This window comes from Odocoileus virginianus, chromosome 27 (genome assembly GCF_023699985.2).
Source record: "Odocoileus virginianus isolate 20LAN1187 ecotype Illinois chromosome 27, Ovbor_1.2, whole genome shotgun sequence".
Taxonomy (NCBI): domain Eukaryota; kingdom Metazoa; phylum Chordata; class Mammalia; order Artiodactyla; family Cervidae; genus Odocoileus; species Odocoileus virginianus.
Genome location: NC_069700.1, coordinates 12,768,112 through 12,789,083, shown reverse-complemented (window position 1 = coordinate 12,789,083; position 20,972 = coordinate 12,768,112). Strand labels below are relative to the sequence as shown.

Genomic DNA, 20,972 nt, shown 5'->3' with positions numbered 1-20,972 from the left:
GTTTATCTGTGGGACAGAAAGATAGGAAAAAAGGACTCAGGAAAGGGAAACATGCTCAAGGAATAAAAATATGGAAGGCAAAAAGGAAACTCTGAGAACAAATTTATATTGAAAATGAACATGCTGTACTTCTGAAGGGACCAAGCCACATGGACCACCATTAGACACTCACACATGGCTTCTCTGTTCAATTCCTTCTGGATGATCACTGATGCCTAGCACTGTAACGGAAAGAGAACGCTGTTCAATGAATACTGATTTATTTTGTGACTACTGTGAATTTCATCACCCTTTGTGGCTAGATAGGAAGAGAGGAAGAAAAGAAAACAGAACAACAGAATTTGAAAGAAAAGCCAAGTGAAAACATTAATTTTTACATCATTTCAATGGGCTTCCCTGATAGCTCAGGTGATAAAGCATCCGCCTGCAATGCAAGAGACTGCGGTTCAATTCCTGGGTTGGGAAGATCCCCTAGGGAAGGGATAGGCTACCCACTCCAGTATTGTTGGGCTTCCCTTGTGGCTTAGCTGGAAAAGAATCCACCTGCACTGTGGGAGACCTGGGTTCGATCCCTGGGTTAGAAAGGTTCTCTGGAGAAGGGAACAGCTACCCACTCCAATATTCTGGCCTGAAGAATTCCATGGATTATATAGTCCATGGGGTCACAAAGAGTTGGACACAACTGAACAACTTTCACTTTTTCAATCACACATAATAAGGGGAGGAAGTACTAATAGGAAGAGTTGGAAACAATTATGCTCAGGGTGACCAGGTCAACTGATAATAACATGAGACCACTGAGAAGACAGAAATAGACATAAGTGATTAAAACAGAAATGTATGATTTTAATGCAAGGATGGAAAAAGAAGATCGCCTTATATGTAGAATGGGACACACTCAAATGTCCTATTTCCAGAGATCTTCTATCTTTCCAATTTTCAATGTAAATTCACATTTCATCTCCTTTAAAAATTGGTCAAATATGTCTCAGGGGGCTTATTAACCATCTTTAATAAACATCTAAGTTGTTACTTACAAATGTCACATAAAATTTGTCTTGTTAAACCAAATTTAATTTTAAGCCTGCGGCTTTCAGCAGTTATTTATAAATCAGCTACAAAACCCTGATTCTGTGCTGGTTTTTACATTTGATCTAATTCAGTAAAGAAAGTTACTAAACCATTAGCTAAAATTATTACACATTACAAAGTATGGAACCTAAAGCTAACTTGCTTTATATAATTCACTATTTATGCATATTTGTGAATTCATAATACTGATAAAATTATATGAAAAAAGGCATGTTTCTGAACAATAATTGCTATACTTGTTGAATCAACATTCAATGTTGTTTATGGATTTTTCAAGAGCAAATAATCTTTCCCAAATCTCACAGGGCTAACTGCATTGAACGTTATTAGAGCTGAGGAAAAACATCCCACCCATACATACTAGAAAACCCAACCTGTCGACATATCAGGAAGCCAATTATAATGGTCATTTACAAGCAGAAACGTACCAACCCCTGGAATATAAGTGTATATATAAACAGACACACACACAGTGATAGAAATAGAATTACCTACAAAATACATATTTATTATTGAAAATATGTTTCCATATAAAAATCAAACTTCCCCCTCTGATTCTTCAAACTAAAGTGAATTGTACAAAAGCTTTAGAATATCATTACACATTAGAGAAGCACTGGTAATCTGGCAACTTGTATTTCAATTGTTTATTTCTTCTCCCTTTAATTTCTTTTTCTTCTAAGGGCTCTATAAACAGCCAGACTTTCCTTCAATATTTCATTCATTCCACTAAATTTTAAAGGTCATTCACTATTTCCTTAATATGTGACCACCCACCTCCACCACCACCAGAGAGGCCTCATGCCAAATTTTTTTCATCCCTTACTAACTGCTCTCACTTCACACAAATTCAGTCCTATTAATAGACACTCAGAAGACCTATCCGAACCCTAAGCTCTGGGTCAGCCCACTGGAAAACTTCCAAATACAGCAATCCAACACGATGCCGGGGACAGAGGGTAAGAGAAGACAGACAGATACTCAAGCAAAAATTTCTAAAAACGAGTAAATGCACTACAAACACAACTCTCACCTAAGTAAATACAGTCCCATCAATTTGAATATGGTTTAAGAATATTAGAAAGCCAAGGTTCAATTTACTCTGTTTTTCTACAGTATGCTTGGTGTTTCTTGGCATAGACTCCAAAGGCTTTTTAACTACTTAATTACACAGAAAAACAAAAATTTGGCCAGAAGTTTGTCTCTACTCCAACCAATGTCATTCTTTAGAATGTAGGCTCCTCCCAAGAAAGCCAGCATTCTCCAATAGTCACACTTAGTAACTCTCTTGAAATACTGTCATCTTAAAAGAAGAGAGCAAAGTAAAACAAAGAAGTTGGGTTAAGTGAGAGAAGCAGCTAATCTAAGCTGGAAATCTTTACCTGAAATTCCAGAAATGATGCAAAAATGTAAGATCAGTACAATTCGAGTGCCAATTTTAACTACTAAGATTTCAGCAATCATGAAAATTTTTAATGTTAACTAGAACAATGACACTTAGAAAAAAGACAATAAGAGAAGAATAGTAAGAATCAACTGTCCAAAAAGACAGAATTCAAAGCATGAATCAAAGTAAAAGTGAAGAAAGCCTACTAAGGTTCTGATGTTACCAGCATGCATTTTCAGAGTTTGGGGTTGGAGAGGAAGACAGGACAAGAACAGAATACAAAGTCTAACTCCCCCCTCCCCTGCAAAAGTTTGAGGGTTACTTAAGTATCAAAACTCTTGTTGCACAAAAATGTATTTATACTGTAATTATCATGATGTGAAATTAATGTCTGATCTGGAACTATGGGGAGAAGGCAATGGCAACCCACTCCAGTACTCTTGTCTGGAAAATCCCAAGGACAGAGGAGCTTGGTAGGCTGCAGTCCATGGGATCACACAGAGTCAGATATGACTGAAGTGACTTAGCAGCAGCAGCAGCTAGAACTATGGAAGATGTAAAGAGGAAAACATGTTGGAATGGAATGTTCTAAGGCAATTTTTTCTTTTATTTGCACAGCGTATAACAAATGGCAACTATTTTAAAGTAATCACACTAGACAAAGAATACTTACAATAAACAATCTGCATAAGCAAGATATCTTCATTAATGGAGATACCCTCTGGAGGCAAACTACTAAAAGCATTTAATTGTATGTTTTAATTACCTCTTTTCTAGGTGGATATATCTTTTATGACAGTGAGAGGTGACTTGTATGGTGCCAACTTATTTTTCACAATCTAAACCACGTGTACATCAAAATACTCAAATATCCAAGCAGTCCCATGTCAGTGACTCCACCTTAGTACTGACTCTTAAAAGAACTCCGGTCATTGGCTACAGGAGGCCCTCCTGAATTCTAAAGGTAAGTGGCTCCAAGACTTGAATGTTTATAGCAGTAAAGCTACTGAACACTTCAGTGTCGACAAGGAAAGCACCCATGGCAGCGATGCAAAACCTTAATCACTGCTCGTGCTCAAACCCATATTCCCCACTGTACCAGTAACGGAAAGCAGAGATAACAGACCGAATAACAGATGGCATTCAAGGTCCTTGAAAAAAAAAAAGGAGAACGATATTATACAAGAATAGAGAACCTGAAAGCCACATTTACCTTTCAAAAACTGAAGCTCCAGTCCCCAAGTCCAATCACAAATGAACACGCCAAGTTCGTCCTGCTATTATTCAAATCATTATAAAATATGACAGAGGAGAGTGGGAACAGTATAAAAGCAGCCTCCAAGGAAGGAAGGTAGGAAATGGGGCATCTGGCACTTGCTATTGGCTTTAAATTCACACTTGTGGTCCTCAACCCCTTGTGACAGGCATTATCACTGCCTTTCTGCAGAAATGTGGACAGTGAAACAAGTGTAGAAATGTAAGGAAAACAAAGAGGAAGCACATTTTATATCACAACACAATACACTGATGCACATGCATAACTGAGAAAAGTTCCAAAATGCTACAGATGAGTAAAAAAATGAAGTATGTTTGAAATATTATATCCGTATTTGGGTACAACATAAAGACTCCCCAAATACAAACACCCCGACCCCCAAAAAACTATTCTGTCCTGAGTCACCACAGTGACTTCTGCCCTACAGGGACTTAAAGTCTTGAGGGAAACAACTTGTAAACAAAGAACTGGAATGAAGTGCCAGAGGTGATCAACATCTTTAAGAACGTTTTTAAGTGGTTCACCATGAGAGAGTGGTCAGCTTTCCTTAAAAAACGAAAAAGATCAGGAAAGGCTTCAGGGAGAAATGACATGGTAGTGTGGGAGGCCAAGCAAGACATGCGCCAAGTTACACACACTACTGCATACATTTCCCAGCACATCTGGACCCCACACTACTAACACAGCGAGCCCAGACCGTTGCTACAATTCCTGCTTGTTCACTTTCCACTTCTTAAAACCAGCCTATCACTAAAATCAGAATTCACTGAAAAGACTTATTAAGACTTGGCATAAAGGAGCTCCACTGTGAAAAACCACACCTTCAAAAATTAAATGTGTCTAAACATAGTTTATGAGGTAGAAATTATGTGGGTTTGAGATGCATTCTTAGTTCTAATCAGAAGACTGGCCAAACATTATTTTTAAAGCTTAATTCAAACCTTGAGTCTTGAATACTGGAGGGAAAAGAAAAACAACCTTAATTGAAGAAATTACAATTAATACTGACTATGAAATGTTAAAGACTGAAAGCTATCTACATCAAAATCCTCTGGTTACAGCTTCAATACTTATCTGGCCTAAACACAAAACTAGAATTTAGAACATAGGATGTATCCTTAAAAAACATAGGAAGATTTTCTTGACCTAATCATTTGACAGTAAAAACTATACAAACTGTGTTTAACTTTAAAACCCTCAAAATTACCCTTAAAAAAACACCCAAGAGAATGTTCTGCAGAATCTCTAAGCTTTTTTTTTATTTTGGTTAGATTAACTTTTTATTGGTTGCTTACAGTTAACAAATATGTGTACTCACTCATTTCCTAAATTAAACACCTTTACAACAAGATTAAGACTAAAATATGCTTTTCAGAATTTTTAAAAAAGATACAGCAAATCTTTATTGAAGTGAAGTGAAAGTCACTCAGTCATTCCAACTTTTTGTGACCCCATGGACTATACAGTCCATGGAATTCTCCAGGCTGGAATACTGAAGTGGGTATTTCCTTCTCCAGGGGATCTTCCCAACCCATGGATTGAATCCAGGTCTCCCACATTGCAGGTGGACTCTTTACCAGCTGAGCAACCAGCAAATCTGTATTAACTCCTTACCAAAAAGTTTTTTATGTTGGCACGAAATAAAATCACATGCAAAACTGAGAAGAAGCGAGAAAAAGAAATCAAAGAGGGGAACAAGAAACGTAAAGGAACAAAATATGTGAGAGAATATGACAGGGAACTAGAAATAGGTGAGCCAGGACCTTAGTCAATAGTCAGGAGGGATGGAGATAATAAATAGGTCTCACTTTCTCACTTCTCTCCATTCCAGGTAAGCAGCTTAACAGAATTTGAGATTACAGGACTAGGTTTCAAATTATGGTACACTGTAATGTACCATAATTACGGTATAATCAGCAATGCCAGGGTTCCTGTGGAGTACAAATGAATTAACGTATATGAAAGGGTAAGTTACAAAGAGCCAGAAAGAAGTTAATTACAGTTGCTACTGTAATTAATGCAATTGTAATCCTATCAAGACCTATAATGCAAATGACGTTTCTCAAAAGGAAGAAAGCAGCGAGATTTTTACAACTTTAAAGCACTGTAAGTTAAAGTTAGATTCCATTTATCTTTAAACCTCTGGAGGGCTAGGATATAGGTCACAAATAATTGCATTGATAATGATAATCAGGTTTTCGAATGGTTTTTTTTTAATGTATAAACCAAAGTAGATTCAAGGTCATCCCTCTCAGATCACTCACTAGCATTCTGATACAATTTCTTGGATATGAAGGAAGAGAAAGAAGGCAGGAGGGCACCAGGAACTGTACCTGGCCCTGGGTAAGTCTAAGCGTGGGTGCCCGGACAGTCACGGCTATCTTCCCACCCCAGGACACCTGAGTGACAGGATCCTTGGCATCATACCAGCGACTCACAAGGCAATGAATCCAGGTGAGAGGCCACATGGCAGAGTCCCCAGCAGCCCCTGGCTTCCCTGGGTTCAGATAAAAGACCCTACCATCTTGCCATTCTGGCAAAGGTCCCCCTCCCAGCAAACACTCTAGAGAATCACTGCTGCAAGTGATGTTCATGCCTTACACTAAATCCTCTCAAATTACTTTTCCCCCCCAGCAATCCCAGCCACCAAGATGCAAACTACCTGTCTCAAAGCCCCAAAATAAACATGCCCCAGGGTAGAACTGAAGTTGCTTTAGAGAAGCACGAAACTCTTAAGCAACACTGGGAAGTACACAGCCTGTCACCACCTAGGAGGGCGATACCAGGGAATGGAACAACGGCAAAGGACTGAGGGAACTGTCTTTACTCAAGACCCTTTTCCCTGGAGAATATGAAGACACAGAGAAGAAAAATGCAGTGTGTCTGCCACAAATGCCTTCAGATTCATTTTGTAAGTAAGACGACATGGGGGGAAAAAGGAAAATCTGGCATGTGGAGATTAGTCTGCGAGAAAAAGCTACTGACATTACAGTAACTTTTGTTAGAGATCACTGTCCAAAATGTCACCACTTCCTTCTAATGACAGGCTCGGAAGCTCAGTTTTATATTGTAGACTCCCAATACTCCTAAAATTTCCGAGTTGAAGGGACCTACCATGTCCTACAATTTACGGCCCAGGAAATGGAGAACCAAGGAGCTTGTGTGGGTTGTTAAACACGAGACTGGGAGCAGCAGAGCCAAGTATTTCAGCATAACCCTACATAGTCTCAATCAATGATTCTTACCCATTACAGCACCAGACTTCAGGGCAGCTTAAAGAAATGGTGCACTTGAATTTTCAGAGTTACAATAAAGATTTCATGTGTTAGAAAGCATCTTTTATGAAGACATTTCAATTACTATTTCTTTCTTACTCAATACAGCATATGCTTTGTTATAGTGGTACTGATTAAGTTTCTGCTTAAAAATCCATCCCCCCAAAAAAATCCATCCATAGTTGATCTCCTAACTGGAGATTCTGCAAATGAATTTTTCCATCCTCTAACTAGTAAGTAAGTGAAATTGGTCTTTATTCTTGCAGTCTCCGAAGTAATGGCTGTACATATGCTGTATGCTTTGTAGAGGGTTATGGGATGAAGTTTTCAAAGAAAATATGTGCATCTCCAAACATTAGATACAAAACTTTAATATTAATTGAGCATTCTTTCTCGACATCAATTGCTAGCAATATTAGATTTTCTAAGGAAGGGTCAATGACATCACTTAATAGAAGATATCCTACAACTTGTCTCATTAAGTAAATTCTTCTGTCAAAATGTTCAAGAAAAAGAGAGGATCAGATTTCAATTTCTTGTCCAGTAGCATCTGAGCCATCGAATTGCTCTATGTGGCCAACTTTCTCACTTGTCTGTGATATATGATTTTACTGGCAATAATATGTTTTTAAGAAATTTTTCAAAGATGTCAAAATTTTATGTATATTTTTGCTACTGAAGTTTTAGATAGTGCACCTCTATCATGACCTGGTTTTTCACTTTGTATTTCTATTTTTATAGAACTCAGCTATAAAGTACTAAAGAAGAATTACCATTACAATTTACTATTTTGTTGACAGTCATATTGGAACAGACAACACCACAATCAACCTACAATTTTACTCTCTATTTAAAAAATGTAATAAAGCTGATAGAATTATTCAATAGTCTCAACTATTCTTGCCACATTTTACTAAACAAAAATAGTAGAGTCTTTAAATGAAGACAAACTTTTCCAAATAGTAAGAAAGCACATATACACATGCAGAGTATAAAAGCAGGGTACCACATGCTAATTCTCTAAAAAGATAGTTACAATAAAAGAACTTAAGTACACTGAAGTTTTTTTAATTATATTAATTTTAAGGACTTCTATGAGAGCCTCAAAATAGGATTAATTGATCTACTTGGCATTACTGAAGAAAGTAGCCAAGTGAAGTGAAGTCATTTAGTCCTGTCTGACTCTTTGCGACCCCATGGACTGTAGCCTACCAGGCTACTCCGTCCATGGGATTTTCCAGGCAAAAGTACTGGAGTGGGTTGCCATTTCCTTCTCCATAGAGTAGAGTAAACAGAAATTGGAACTACAGGACTCAGAAACCTAAGAATACCAAATACTTGAAAATTATTAATCTACAGACATGAATAATGTGACTGATGTTCAAAGTTTATAAACTGTTTTAATATGAACAGCACTCACAAAAGTTTAGACTACAATAATGCATTTTTAGAGAATTCAACAATCTGCAATCTGCCAAGGCAGTATCAAACTTTGCAAAGAGTTAACATGTAAGCCTAATTTTCACAGCAGGCAAGTCCTTGTTAATATTTAAACAAGAAAGGATGGAGCTGCTTTACCAGACAGATCACTGAGACCACAAACACATGGGCTGGGTCATGGGAAGCCTGAGAAGTTCAAACTTAAAGTAATTTCCTTTCCTTGTTTTGAACAATCAAATCCAGTGAACCATTATAATAGTTATGTGAAAACCACATTACAATCATCAACCTAACAAACTAATCAACACTATGCACCCACCCCACTCCCACTCTGGAATAAAGAAATCAAAGTTAATGAAACACCCAAGTCTTTGTATCAATAAATCCCATTATCAGTGAAAGAAAGTGAAAGAAAAGTGAAAGTGAAGTCACTCAGTCGTGTCCGACTCTTTGCAACCCCGTGGATTGTAGCCCACCAGGTTCCTCTCTCCATGGGATTCTCCAGGCAAGAGTACTGGAGTGGGTTGCCATTTCCTTCTCCAGGGGATCTTCCCGACCCAGGGATCAAACCCGGGTCTCCCGCATTGTGGGTAGACGCTTTAACCTCTGAGCCACGGTACCACAAACCTTTATAAAGGTTTATAAACGTTCACAAATTATCAGTGAAGGTAGCTGCAAACCATAAGATCATGCATCTCTGAATAGAAAATGTAAGTGATGAACACACAAAGGGAGAGTAATTAAATTAACACAACCAAAACATACAAAACACTGAAGTTAGCATAGCAGAATTCACCTGGGAAACATACTTATGCATTTGAGTTTTAAAAGCTTTAAAGGCAGAAAAGTATTTGACCAACTTAAAGTTCTTTAACTACTTTTATTTTCAAAAATAAACATGACTATTTCCCATGTTTAAAGAAGACTCTTGGGAGAGCATCTATTGGCTATTTTTGAAGCAGATAAATAATATCGGGACTGCTTATTATTTCTGTGGTTAGAAACAGGATTAATAATTTATAAAGTTATAGATATCCAGACAAGACATGCTGGTTTCCTCTCCCAAACAGTCCTATCCAGTCACTATTCCAAACCATCTATGATAGAATAAAGTGATGTGAAGAAATCAACTTACAGTCTTATGGGAGAACTTTGCTGTTTGGGGTCATAAAGAAATTTGCTTGGTCTTATTTCTAAAACTATTATGATTTGAAAAATGCTATCTAAAAGACATATGATGAATAAAAAGTTCATTCTAGGACATACAAGAAATATAGAGGACAAATAAGTAAAGGGAGAGAACTATGGTTATTCAGGGAAACTAAAGGAGAGGAGAGAAAGGAAAGAGGATGGAAAGAACATTAACCGACACATCTAAGGAGGTAAAAATGCAATGCTTACCAACCTGTAATCACAGGTTAATACAGAACATACAGGTAAAACAAATATGCTCATGAAAAAAAGAAAGACTGCAATAAATTTCTGGCTCCTTTAGTTCTCAGAAGGTAGAAGTTATCACCTATCTAATTGCACCAGTGAGACTGGAAAGTGTTCACAACATGTAGAATCAACATCCACCTTTTTCCACTATATTCAGACTATAGTAACTACATCAGAGATAACACATAACAATAGGCTGTGTAGGAGTGTCCTTTCAAAGCATATTTTGAAAAATCAAGAAAATTATTTTACTGAAAAGCAAATACTGAAAAAGCAGCTGTGATCCAATTCTATGTGTGATCCAGTACTATCCCAGGTGTATGAGGCTACTTATCCAAGCTCAGGTCACTTGCTTATTAAGTATGAAACATCTTCAAGAAAATCTCCACTGGACTTTGTAGGGAGGTTACTCAGTCATTAACACTGGTAAAACCATACTTGAGACAGTTCCATCTTTCAGTTTCAATTTACAAAAAGTTTATATTCTAAATCAGTAATAAATGCAAAGTACAGTTCTGACAGAGTAAAGATTAATAGCAATGTGTTAAATAAGAAAGAACTGTTTGGTGAAGTACCCTGAGAGTTCAGGTCAGTCTAATCCAGGACCACATCAATTACCAAGAAGTCAGAAGAAATGGAAAATCAATTAAACTTGCAGATTGTACCGTATTGGAAAGCTTTGAATTACTAACACTGGAGGCATCTGGAATTAGACGAAATGAAATACCAGCAAAACATATAAAACAACAGAGGCCTCTTTTACTAGAGACTGATGAGGGAAGAAATATGACATAACAGAAAAAACATTTTTTCTATTTTCAATATGTAATATTTATTTGCAATCATTTATCTTAAGTTACCTGGTTAGGCTATCTTTTACAAAAATGAGAACATTTTTTTAAAGATTTTTTTTTCGTTTAGAGGACTTCATATATCAGAAAAAATGCTTAGATTTGTATTTCCTTCAAAGCTTTTGTACCAAAAAGTGGGTGGGGCGCTTTAATGATCATGTGAAACATGACTAAGGTGCAATGAGTATTTTTTAAAGAAACATAAATCCTTTAAATACTGTACTCCTTCTGTTAGCTTCATCTACATATCTTGTTGAACTGTGAAGATGACACAGAAGAAAATCCTAAAGTCATCATAATCTGGTCTCTCCTAAAGCAAATGATATATATGGATGGTATTTTCAGGCCACTAGTGTTAAACATTGTAAGTTTTTAAGCGTTAACTTAAATTCTCCATTTTCCTCCAACCAAGAGAGACATAAAAGGAATATGCTTTATATGGTTTTACTATAATTATTTGGGTTGGCCAAAATATTCATTTGGGTTTTTCTATAACATCTTACAGAAAAGCCTGAATGAACATTTTGGCCAACCCAATACAATAGATTTAAATATCTGTCACCAGAGTATCTTACTATGTTTTTTTTAAAAAATGACTTCATATAATGTAAAAATAACGCAAACAGGCTGTGGTAGGAGCTGTGTGTCCAAACCCCCATCAAGGAAGACATATGAAGGGAGCCCTACAGGAATCAAATGTGGAAACAAGACAGTTACAGCAGAATCCCCTAGTCAGCCTGTATTCCATCTGGCCCTTCTGGGCAGAGTCTTCTTCTCCACGGAGCATTTATCACCCAGGGTCCCAGCAAAGCAGATGGCACACTGCATAATGGAAGAGATTTTAATAAAGGTGCTAATTACTAAAGTTTGGCAAAGTTAGGAAGACCAACAAGAGACAATGCAAGAGCCTCAGGCAAGCAACAACAGGGTGCTGTTTCCAGCCTTGGGCCTGAAAAAGCAAAGGAAAGGAAGAGTGACAGGAACCAGGAGAAAAACAGATGACTAGAGAGGGCCACCTGCTAGGAGTTATGACCTTCGGGTTAGGATGAGCAGGAAAGAAGGAACTGAGAGAAGGGGATGAATCCTCCCATCTCACACCTCTAACAAGAGAAATGCAACTAGACAGCGGGTAGCAAGGATCCTACCAATGTAGTCCACACAGGTCTGCCTCCATGGACACATGTCGAGTGGGGGGAAGGGTGGGGAATGGGTCTGGCCGGCAAACAGAACTTCTCTGCTTATGTGTAAGTTCCTAAAATGAATGTGGAGCAAATTGGAAATAATATACAAGACACATCAAACAGTGAAGTTTTCTAGAGCAAAAGGTTTAGCATGGAAGTAATGGAAGAAACAGTGGAAATGGCGGAAAGAGGCAGAAGTCACCAGTTAACTTGGTAGGTAACAGGCAACCACGGAAGGTACACGTGCAGGAGAGGAAAACATTTCCAGAACATGAGGGTCGTATACACAGTCCCATTGAAAGGAGCATCTCTGCAATTGAAGGCCAGTTAGATTATTCCAGCAGCCTGAGTATTAAGGAGGTAGAAATAAATACACAAAAATTTTCCCCTAGTATACCCCAGGTATCACAAAAGTCTTACCCATTTAATCCTTTCCATTCTAAACTGAGCCTCAGAGAAATAACTTACTGAAAGACAGACAAGAAATAGTTAACTGTTACAAGGACCACATTATTTCACTAACTTGTGCTGTCTTAACAAAAGTAGGGATTGACGGAAGAAATAGAAATGAAGAATGGAAAAGAATCAGGCCCAGATTTCCATTCACCAGAAGATCTCAGATGAGTCACATAACTTCTTCCTGGATCAGCTTCCTGATCTGCAAACTAAGAACATCTACCAAAATTATTTCTTCTGTCTCTAAAATTCTCTTGTTGTATTCAGTTCAGTTCAGTCACTCAGTTGTGTCCAACTCTTTGCAACCCCATGGACTGCAGCACGCCAGGCCTCCTGGTCCATCACCAACTCCCAGAGTTTACTCAAACTCAAGTCCATTGAGTCGGTGATGCCATCCAACCATCTCATCCTCTGTCATCCCCTTCTCCTCCTGCCTTCAATCTTTCCCAGCATCAGGGTCTTTTCAAATAAGTCAGTTCTTCACATCAGGTGGCCAAAGTACTGGAGTTTTAGCTTCAACATCAGTCCTTCCAATGAATATTCAGGACTGATCTCCTTTAGGATGGACTGGTTGGATCTCCTTGCAGTCCAAGGGACTCTCAAGAGTCTTCTCCAACACCACAGTTCAAAAGCATCAATTTGTCGGCACTTACCTTTCTTGGTAGTCCAACTCTCACATCCATACATGACTACTAGAAAAACCATAGCTTTGACTAGACAGACCTTTGTTGGCAAAGTAATGTCTCTGTTTTTTAATAAGCTGTCTAGGTTGGTCATAGCTTTTCTTCCAAGGAGCAAGTATCTTTTAATTTCATGGCTGCAATCACCATTTGCAGTGATTTTGGAGTCCCAAAAAATAACATCTGTCACTATTTTGACTGTTTCCATCTATTTGCCATGAAGTGATGTGACTGGATGCCATGATCTTACTTTTCTGAATGCTGAGTTTTAAGTCAGCTTTTTCCCTCTCCTCTTTCACTTTCAAGAGGCTCTTTAGTTCTTCTTCGCTTTCTGACATAAGGGTGGTGTCATCTGCGTACCTGAGGTTATTGATATTTCTCCCAGCAATCCTGATTTCAGCTTGTGCTTCATCCAGTCCAGCATTTCTCATGATGTACTCTGCATTTAAGTTAAATAAGCAGGGTGACAATGTACAGCCTTGATGTACTCCTTTCAGGATCTGTATTACTAAGATTTAAATCCTCAGCCTTCCCATCCTCAAACCAACCTGCCAGTGAACACCTACATCAACTCCACATCAACTTCATTTTCAACTCAACTCTTGCTGTAGACTATCAAAAACTCAACTACAATCTCTCCAATAAATCTACTTTAGCAAAACTCTTCAGTGAGAGGCTATCCCTAATTAAATCAACCTGGAAGTGATAGGCCTTCTGTGATTCTGTGATACAGAAATATATAACCATCCCTCATTCCTGGTACCAATTTCCTAAAACTCTTATTATTTCTTGAGTGACAGCAGTGGGAGGGGCATCTTTTGTTATTCATAATAAGCTCCTTTCAAGCAAATCTGAATCTGTACTAATGAGTTAACTCCTGGAGCAAAGAGGCTGGTTGGTATCATCCCTGATGACATATCATGTGAAGTATCTTTTCACATGGTTATTTTCCACCTGTGTGTCATTGGGGACGTTTCTGATATAGTCACTGGCCCATTTCTTCATCAGGTTGTTTATTTTCCAACTGCTGGGTTTTAAGAGGTATTCTGTGTAATTAAGCTTACAGTTAATCAGGTATGTCTTTTGCAAAAGCCTATAGATCATCTTCCCATTCTCTCAATGCTATCTTTTGCAGAGCAGAAGTTTTTAATTTTATCGAGGTTCAACTCATCAATTATCTTTCACAGACAGTCCCTCTTTGGTATATCATCTAAAAAGTCATCGCCACAACCATAGTCTGCTAGATTTTTCTCCTGTCTTCACTGTCATTTAGTTTTTTTAAAATATAATTTAGGGACTAGTATATGCTTGGTGGGCTTCCAAGATGGTTCAATGGTAAAGAACCTGCCTGCTAATGCAGCAGAAGTAGGTTCGAGCATTCGGTTGGGAATATTCCCTGGACAAGGACATGGCAACCCACTCCAGTGTTCTTGCCTGGGAAATCCCATGGACAGAGGAGCTTGGTGGGTTACAGTCCACAGGGTCACAAAGAGTCAGACACAGCTGAGTGACTAAACAACAACAACAGTATATGCCAGGTTCTCAAGATAAACAATAGAATCCTCAAGCATCCTGAAACACTACCTTCAGAAGCTCAACTGAACAACTGTTAAGGTAGTGATTCTCAACCAGGAGAGAGCAGAGCAGTCATAGTATAGTGTGAATGGAGTGGCAGGGGCATCGCAGCCATAATGCTTAGATTCAGATTCCAACTCCGCCATTTACTACCTGTATACCCCTGTGTCCAAACTTTCTCTTCTGAAAAATGAGGAAAACAGATGTACCCACTTCACAGCACTGCTGCAAAATACTGAAATGGCTTACTCCATGCTTAGTATAGTGCCTGTCATTCTGTAAGTGCACAATAAATGCTAGTACTTCTAAACCTTAAAAGACTGTGTTGAGGTATGGTTTGAAAAAAAGTTTCAACATTATCACTGCTACAAAGTTTTAACCCTGATACTTCATTTTATCTCAGAATTTCAAGGAAGACTAATATATAAGTCTAAAATTCTCATATTCTGTGGTCACCTAATAAATTATATAAATCTGGACCATAAAGAAGGCTGAGTGCCCAAGAATTGATGCCTTGGAATTGTGGTGCTGGAGAAGACTCTTATGAGTTCCTTGGACAGCAAGGAGATTAAACCACTTAATCCTAAAGGCAAACAACCCTGAATATTCATTGGAAGGACTGTTGATGAAGCTGAAGCTTCAATACTTTGGCCACCTGATACAGACAGGTAACTCAGTGGAAAAGACCCTGACACTGAGAAAGATCAAAGACAAAGAAGAGGCCGGCAGAGGATGAGTTGGTTCAGTAGCATCACTGACTCAATGGAGATGAATCTGAACAACTCCAGGAGACAGTGGGGGACAGAGGAGCCTGGCATGCGGCAGTCAACGAGGTTGCAAAGAGTCAGACACAACTTAGCAACTCAACAGCAACAGTAAATTAAAGATTCAAAATTAATGAATAACAGCATGTGGAAGGTAGTAAATACAACCCAGCAGGAAAAGTATGTGGCTAAAAATCTCAACTTTGTGGAAGTAGACTTTAAAAAAAAACCCACAAAATTTGCATTTATTAGAAAAATGGTTAAAATTTTGAGAACCTCAATTCACTTAATATTTTAACATCATATTATCAGTTTTCATTTGTACTAACAGAAGTAGACTATAAATATTTACAAATTAATCCACAGAATTAAGAATGGTTTATTCCTCAGTGGCTTCAATAAGAATCTATTTCAAAGAATACTGTAAACTAATTAGCCTCCAACTAATAAAAATAAATGGAAAAATAAATAAATAAATAAAATAAATAAATAAATAAATAAATAAAAGCCAAGCAGTTTCAGCAGGGGAAAAAAAAAAAAAAACAAAGAATACTGGCTAATAAAACAATCAAAGGATAATTCCATTTTCTGGTGTAACTACAAAAATTACATACAGAAGACAAATCAAAATTGAGTACTACTTTTAACAGTACTTTCAGAGGAAATAACTACAACTAATTACATGATATAAAAACAAACAATGTCATTGTAATAAAACTGAAAAAAGAGCAAATAAAGCCAGTTCCTTATTTTAAGATTAAATCCTGTCTTCCTGATTCCAGATTCAAATTAAGTCTACTTTACACTAAAATAAAAACACGATTTATAAGCCAACCAAACACATGCCTCCCATATTGGACTGGTCAATGCATGAAGCAGGCAAGGACAAAATTTTATGATATTTGTCCAACAATAACTTTCATAAAAATTCTTAACAAGTGTTAACTAAGTATAGTACGTTCATGATATATTTCAAACATATACATTACCCCACTCATAACACCCCCTAATACTACTCCTCAGATGAAATCATTTTATGGTTTGATGAGCAGATACCAAGTGTTAACCATTTATCCATAGTTGTTCCATAGTGTTTTTTTCCCCCTTACAAACTATGAGATAAAGTAACAGACCTGTCTCTTGATTTTTTCTATACATCATCAATTCACTTAGATCTACTTCATCTGTGATACAGTTCAAACAATACACACATTATCTCACTTTCAACGTTTACCTTTAATTGTTTCCTCCACAACTTCTACTACACGGTCTATCTGTTGAACCTAAAAAGAAAACAAACTGTCAGGCAAGCAATATACATGCAAAAGAAACATTAATGTTTGTTTATCCTTCTACTTGGGTCAAGAGAACACATTTTGAAACACATAAATGCAGGTCTTCTTTAATTAAAGCATTTGAAGATAGTATAAAAATACTCCACATTGTTTCGTGTTACAATGAAGTATGAAATTATCACTTGCCACCCTATAATTATAATTAAAGAAATCATATTACATTTAAATAAACTGCCTGGAGTTCAATTAGAATAGCCTATCAAATATAAACTCAGCACATCCTGAGATATAAAATGCAGTTTAATTAAAACATGTATCTTCACACAGAGCTTCAAGGAAAATAGCATAATATGACAACCTACAAAAAAGGACTTGCTGGTATTAAGAAGATCTACTTCAAATTTGATGCTTTATTATTTTAACACTGAAACCCCTTTTAATGAATTTCTACCATGTGCTGAGTACTCTGCTCAGGTCCATGGAATACAAAATCAAATAACAGCTCCTGCTCCAGACATCAGTGACTAACGATTTCCCAGGGTGCCATGGGAACACAGAGGGAAGGCATTAATAATAAAAGATGTCTGAGTAATCCAGCAATGCTTAGTGGGAACCAAAGGTGACTCTTGCGGGATAAACAGGATTAAGATAGAAGCCCACTAAGGGGATTCAGAACAGTGGCTAGAGTTTGGAAGGAAAATGAAAACAGGCAAAGACTGTAGCCCAAGAAGCAAGAAGAAGGAGAGCAAGACAAGTAAGAATAGGTCATAAGCTGATATTTTTTTCTACATTTAAAATCCTCAAAATCATTATTGTTCTATTACAAAACAGAAATATTAAGGAGAAATAAAGTAATTTGTAACACGCTCCATTTTCCACTCCTTAGATGAAATCACTCAAAATAGTCTGATGAGTAGATATCAACTGTTAAACATTTATACATAGTTCTGTTCCATAGCGTTTTTTCCCCCTTACAAATTATGAGATAGATGACAGATAAATTAACAGAACTGCACCTTGATTTTTTTTCTAGACATCATCAATACACCTAGATCTACTTCATTAATTTTTCTAGTGCATATTATCCTATATATGGATATAACATAATGTGGAAAGCGAAGAGGAACTAGAGTCTCTTGATGAGGGTGAAAGAGGAGAGTGAAAAAGCTGGCTTAAAAGTCAACATTCAAAAAACGAAGATCATGGCATCTGGTCTCATCACTTTGTGGCCAATAGATGTCATAAAAGTGGAAACAGTAACAGATTTCATTCCCTTGGGCTCCAAAATCACTGCAAACAGTGACTGCAGCCATGAAATTAAAAGACACTTGCTCCTTGCAAGAAAAGTTATGACAAACCTAGACAGTGTACTAAAAACAGAGACATTACTTTTCCAACAAAGGTCTGTACAGTCAAAGCTATGGTTTTTGTAGTAGTCATGTACGGATATGAGAGATGGACCATGAAGAAGGCTCAGTGCTGAAGAATTGATGCTTTCGAACTGTGGTGCTGGAGAAGACTCTAGAGAGTCCCTTGGACAGTAAGGAGATCAAACCAGTCAATCCTGAAGGCAAACAACCCTAAATGTTCATTGGAAGGACTGACACTGAAGCTGAGGCTCCAATTACTTTGGCCACCTGATGTGAAGAGTCAACTCACTGGAAAAAACCTTGATGCTGGGCAAGAGAGAGGGTAAGAAGACAAGGGGGCAACAGAGGATGAGATGGCTGGATGGCATCACCGACTCGATGGACATGAGCTTGAGCAAACTCAGGGAGACAGTGAAGGACAAGGAAGTGTGGTGTGCTGCCATCCATGGGGTCACAAAGAGTCAGATGTGGTTTAGCAACTGGACAACAGCAACAATCCACGCATTCCCCTATTGATGAACATTTCTGTTATTCATCTTTCATTATTATACAAAAACATCACAATAAACCCAACTGAAACAAGAACCTTTTAAAAACACTTTATTAAGTCTCTTTGAAACATTCTTCTGGCCTCGGTGCCCTATAGGAAATAAGGGAAGAGGCGTGAGAACACATTGAAGCCAGCTCCACCTGTGATCACTCAGCCTAGCATGATGGCGGTGCTAACAATAATTGCTGGGAAATTGTCAAAGGCAAAGTAAATCTCAAAGTTAGATCTTCACTCCTCAACAAACCTACCTAACTGGAGATGGATGTGTCCACCTAGAACCACTGGGACCATTGAGCTTGGTTATAAAAGAAATCCACATGGCTTCCTTATGTTAATAGACTGTGATCAAAGCTGAGATAGTAGAGTTCAAAAAGGAAGGAGTAGCCAACAGTGTCAAATGTTTCAGAGGTAACAAGTAACAGAAAGACTAAAGTGAGCATGCCTGATTTAACAATAAGGGCGTCAATTAACCCAGGAGAAACAGTTCACTAATCATGAATCATAAGAAAATGGCGACAGCTAATTTAGATGATGCTTACTAAAAGCCAAGGAGAAAAAAAGAGAAAGAGGATGCCTGTAGCTAAAAAAAGATAATTGAGTATATATGTGTTAGTGTATTAATCCTTTTTTTCCTTCTTACTCTCCTTTTTTAAAGTATACATGCTAAGTAGAGAAGGGGCACAGGGAAAAAAGAAATGGAGACAGAAGAAATAACTAACAGAGCTAGGCCCTTCAGGAGGTAGAAAGAGTAAGATCCAAAACACCAGTAGAGACACAAGCCCAGCATGGGAGAGGGGCCAAGTCATCCTCTTCGGAAACAGGGGGTTAGGAAGGAAGCATGAAAACAGATGCTATTATTCTTGTAGAAGCCAGAGAATATTAAGCAAGATTCCCATCTGTTGGCCTCAACTTCCTACATGAAATAGAAGTTCATCTGCTATGAGAGAGAAAGAATATTGTTAAATAGGAACACAGTGGATGTTTAAAATACGTGTTAAAAGGTTTAGTACCTGTTAAAAGTAGTAAAGACTAGAAATACATAAAAATTGCCAAAGTACTGAGACACCAGTTGAAACACGGTATTGAGACACCATGAACTTCTAACAGGGACTCCTTGTATAGGTGTCATTTTTCTCAGGGCCCAGCAGTTCTTCTGCAGGAACTGAACAGTTAAATTAATTGATCCAAGGTTTGTTCATTCTATCATTCATTCATTCACTCATCATTTATTGAACATCTAACATATGTGATGAACAACGAGTCCAAGCAAACTCTGGGAGACAGTGAAGGACAGGGAAGCCTGGCGTGCTGCGGTTCATGGGGTTGCAGGCAACTTAATAACTGAGCAACAACAACATGTGTGAGGAAGGTTCAAAAGGCTGAGGAAAGAGCATGGAGAGATTTACAGGATGGACATGAAGGATACAGAAAAAAGGGAACAAACTATGCCTGTTGGAGAAGATGATACTTCAAGTACAGGGTGGAGAGCAGAACCAGGAAGGAGAAACAAAGTGGCTGGGCACTGGAGAAAGCAAAGAAAGAAAGGAGGACGGGTAAGAGGGAGAGAGGACAGGGAGAGAGAAAGAAGAAAAAGAGAACAGGAGGTGATGATAGAGGACAGGTATAAGCATTTAGCATTTTTGAAGAATAGCAAGATCTTGTCATGAGAACAATTTGCTGGAAAAGGATAAAAGTGATAACCACTGGAGTTAAGTAAGGAAGGTTAGAATGTTGGCAAGACATTCCATATGGACACTCAGATTGCCCACGATATTAGAAACACGGGTAGGACAAGGAAGGAAGAGTTGGTCACATTTCCCAGCCAGTGTAGGTGAACAACCGACACATCAGTTGAGGATGAAGGCAGCATAAAAGAAGCACAATATGAAATAATTCAATAATGGAATCAAAACAAAAATTCTTTCTTAGGCACTTGGAGCACAGCAGTTCAAACGGAGGACTGCACCCAATCTCACAGCTCATGGACTCAATAAGAAGCAGGATCTCTAGAGAAGAGTCAGAATAGCATGTGGAAGGAACAGCTGAAAAGTTGGAGGTAAGTTAAAACTGCAAAATTTAGAAGAAGACACAGCCATAAAGCTAAATGAACTGTGTATAAGACAATGGTTTCTTACTATTACATCAAAAGTATGAGTGACGAAAGGAAAAAAGGCAAACTGAACATGAAAATTAAAACCTCTTGGTATATCAAAAGACACTACCCAGAAAATAACAAAACATAGAAAATGGAAGAAAATTTTTGTAAATCATATACCTGAGAAGAGACTTGAATCTAGACTATATAAAGCACTATTCCAATGCAGTAAAAAGAAAAATAAG

The 20,972-nt window shown here is 37.8% G+C and overlaps 1 protein-coding gene across 7 annotated transcripts in view; it reads right to left on the bottom strand.

Moving 5' to 3' along the window:
* Nucleotides 1-20,972, bottom strand: part of CDKAL1 (CDK5 regulatory subunit associated protein 1 like 1) — a 603,129-nt gene that overhangs the window by 382,288 nt on the left and 199,869 nt on the right. For all 7 annotated transcript variants that reach the window (XM_070456204.1, XM_020875786.2, XM_020875789.2 and 4 more), the window contains one exon: nucleotides 16,652-16,700. In XM_070456204.1, the coding sequence (XP_070312305.1) occupies nucleotides 16,652-16,700 (49 nt within the window). The remainder of the gene's footprint in view (nucleotides 1-16,651; nucleotides 16,701-20,972) is intronic.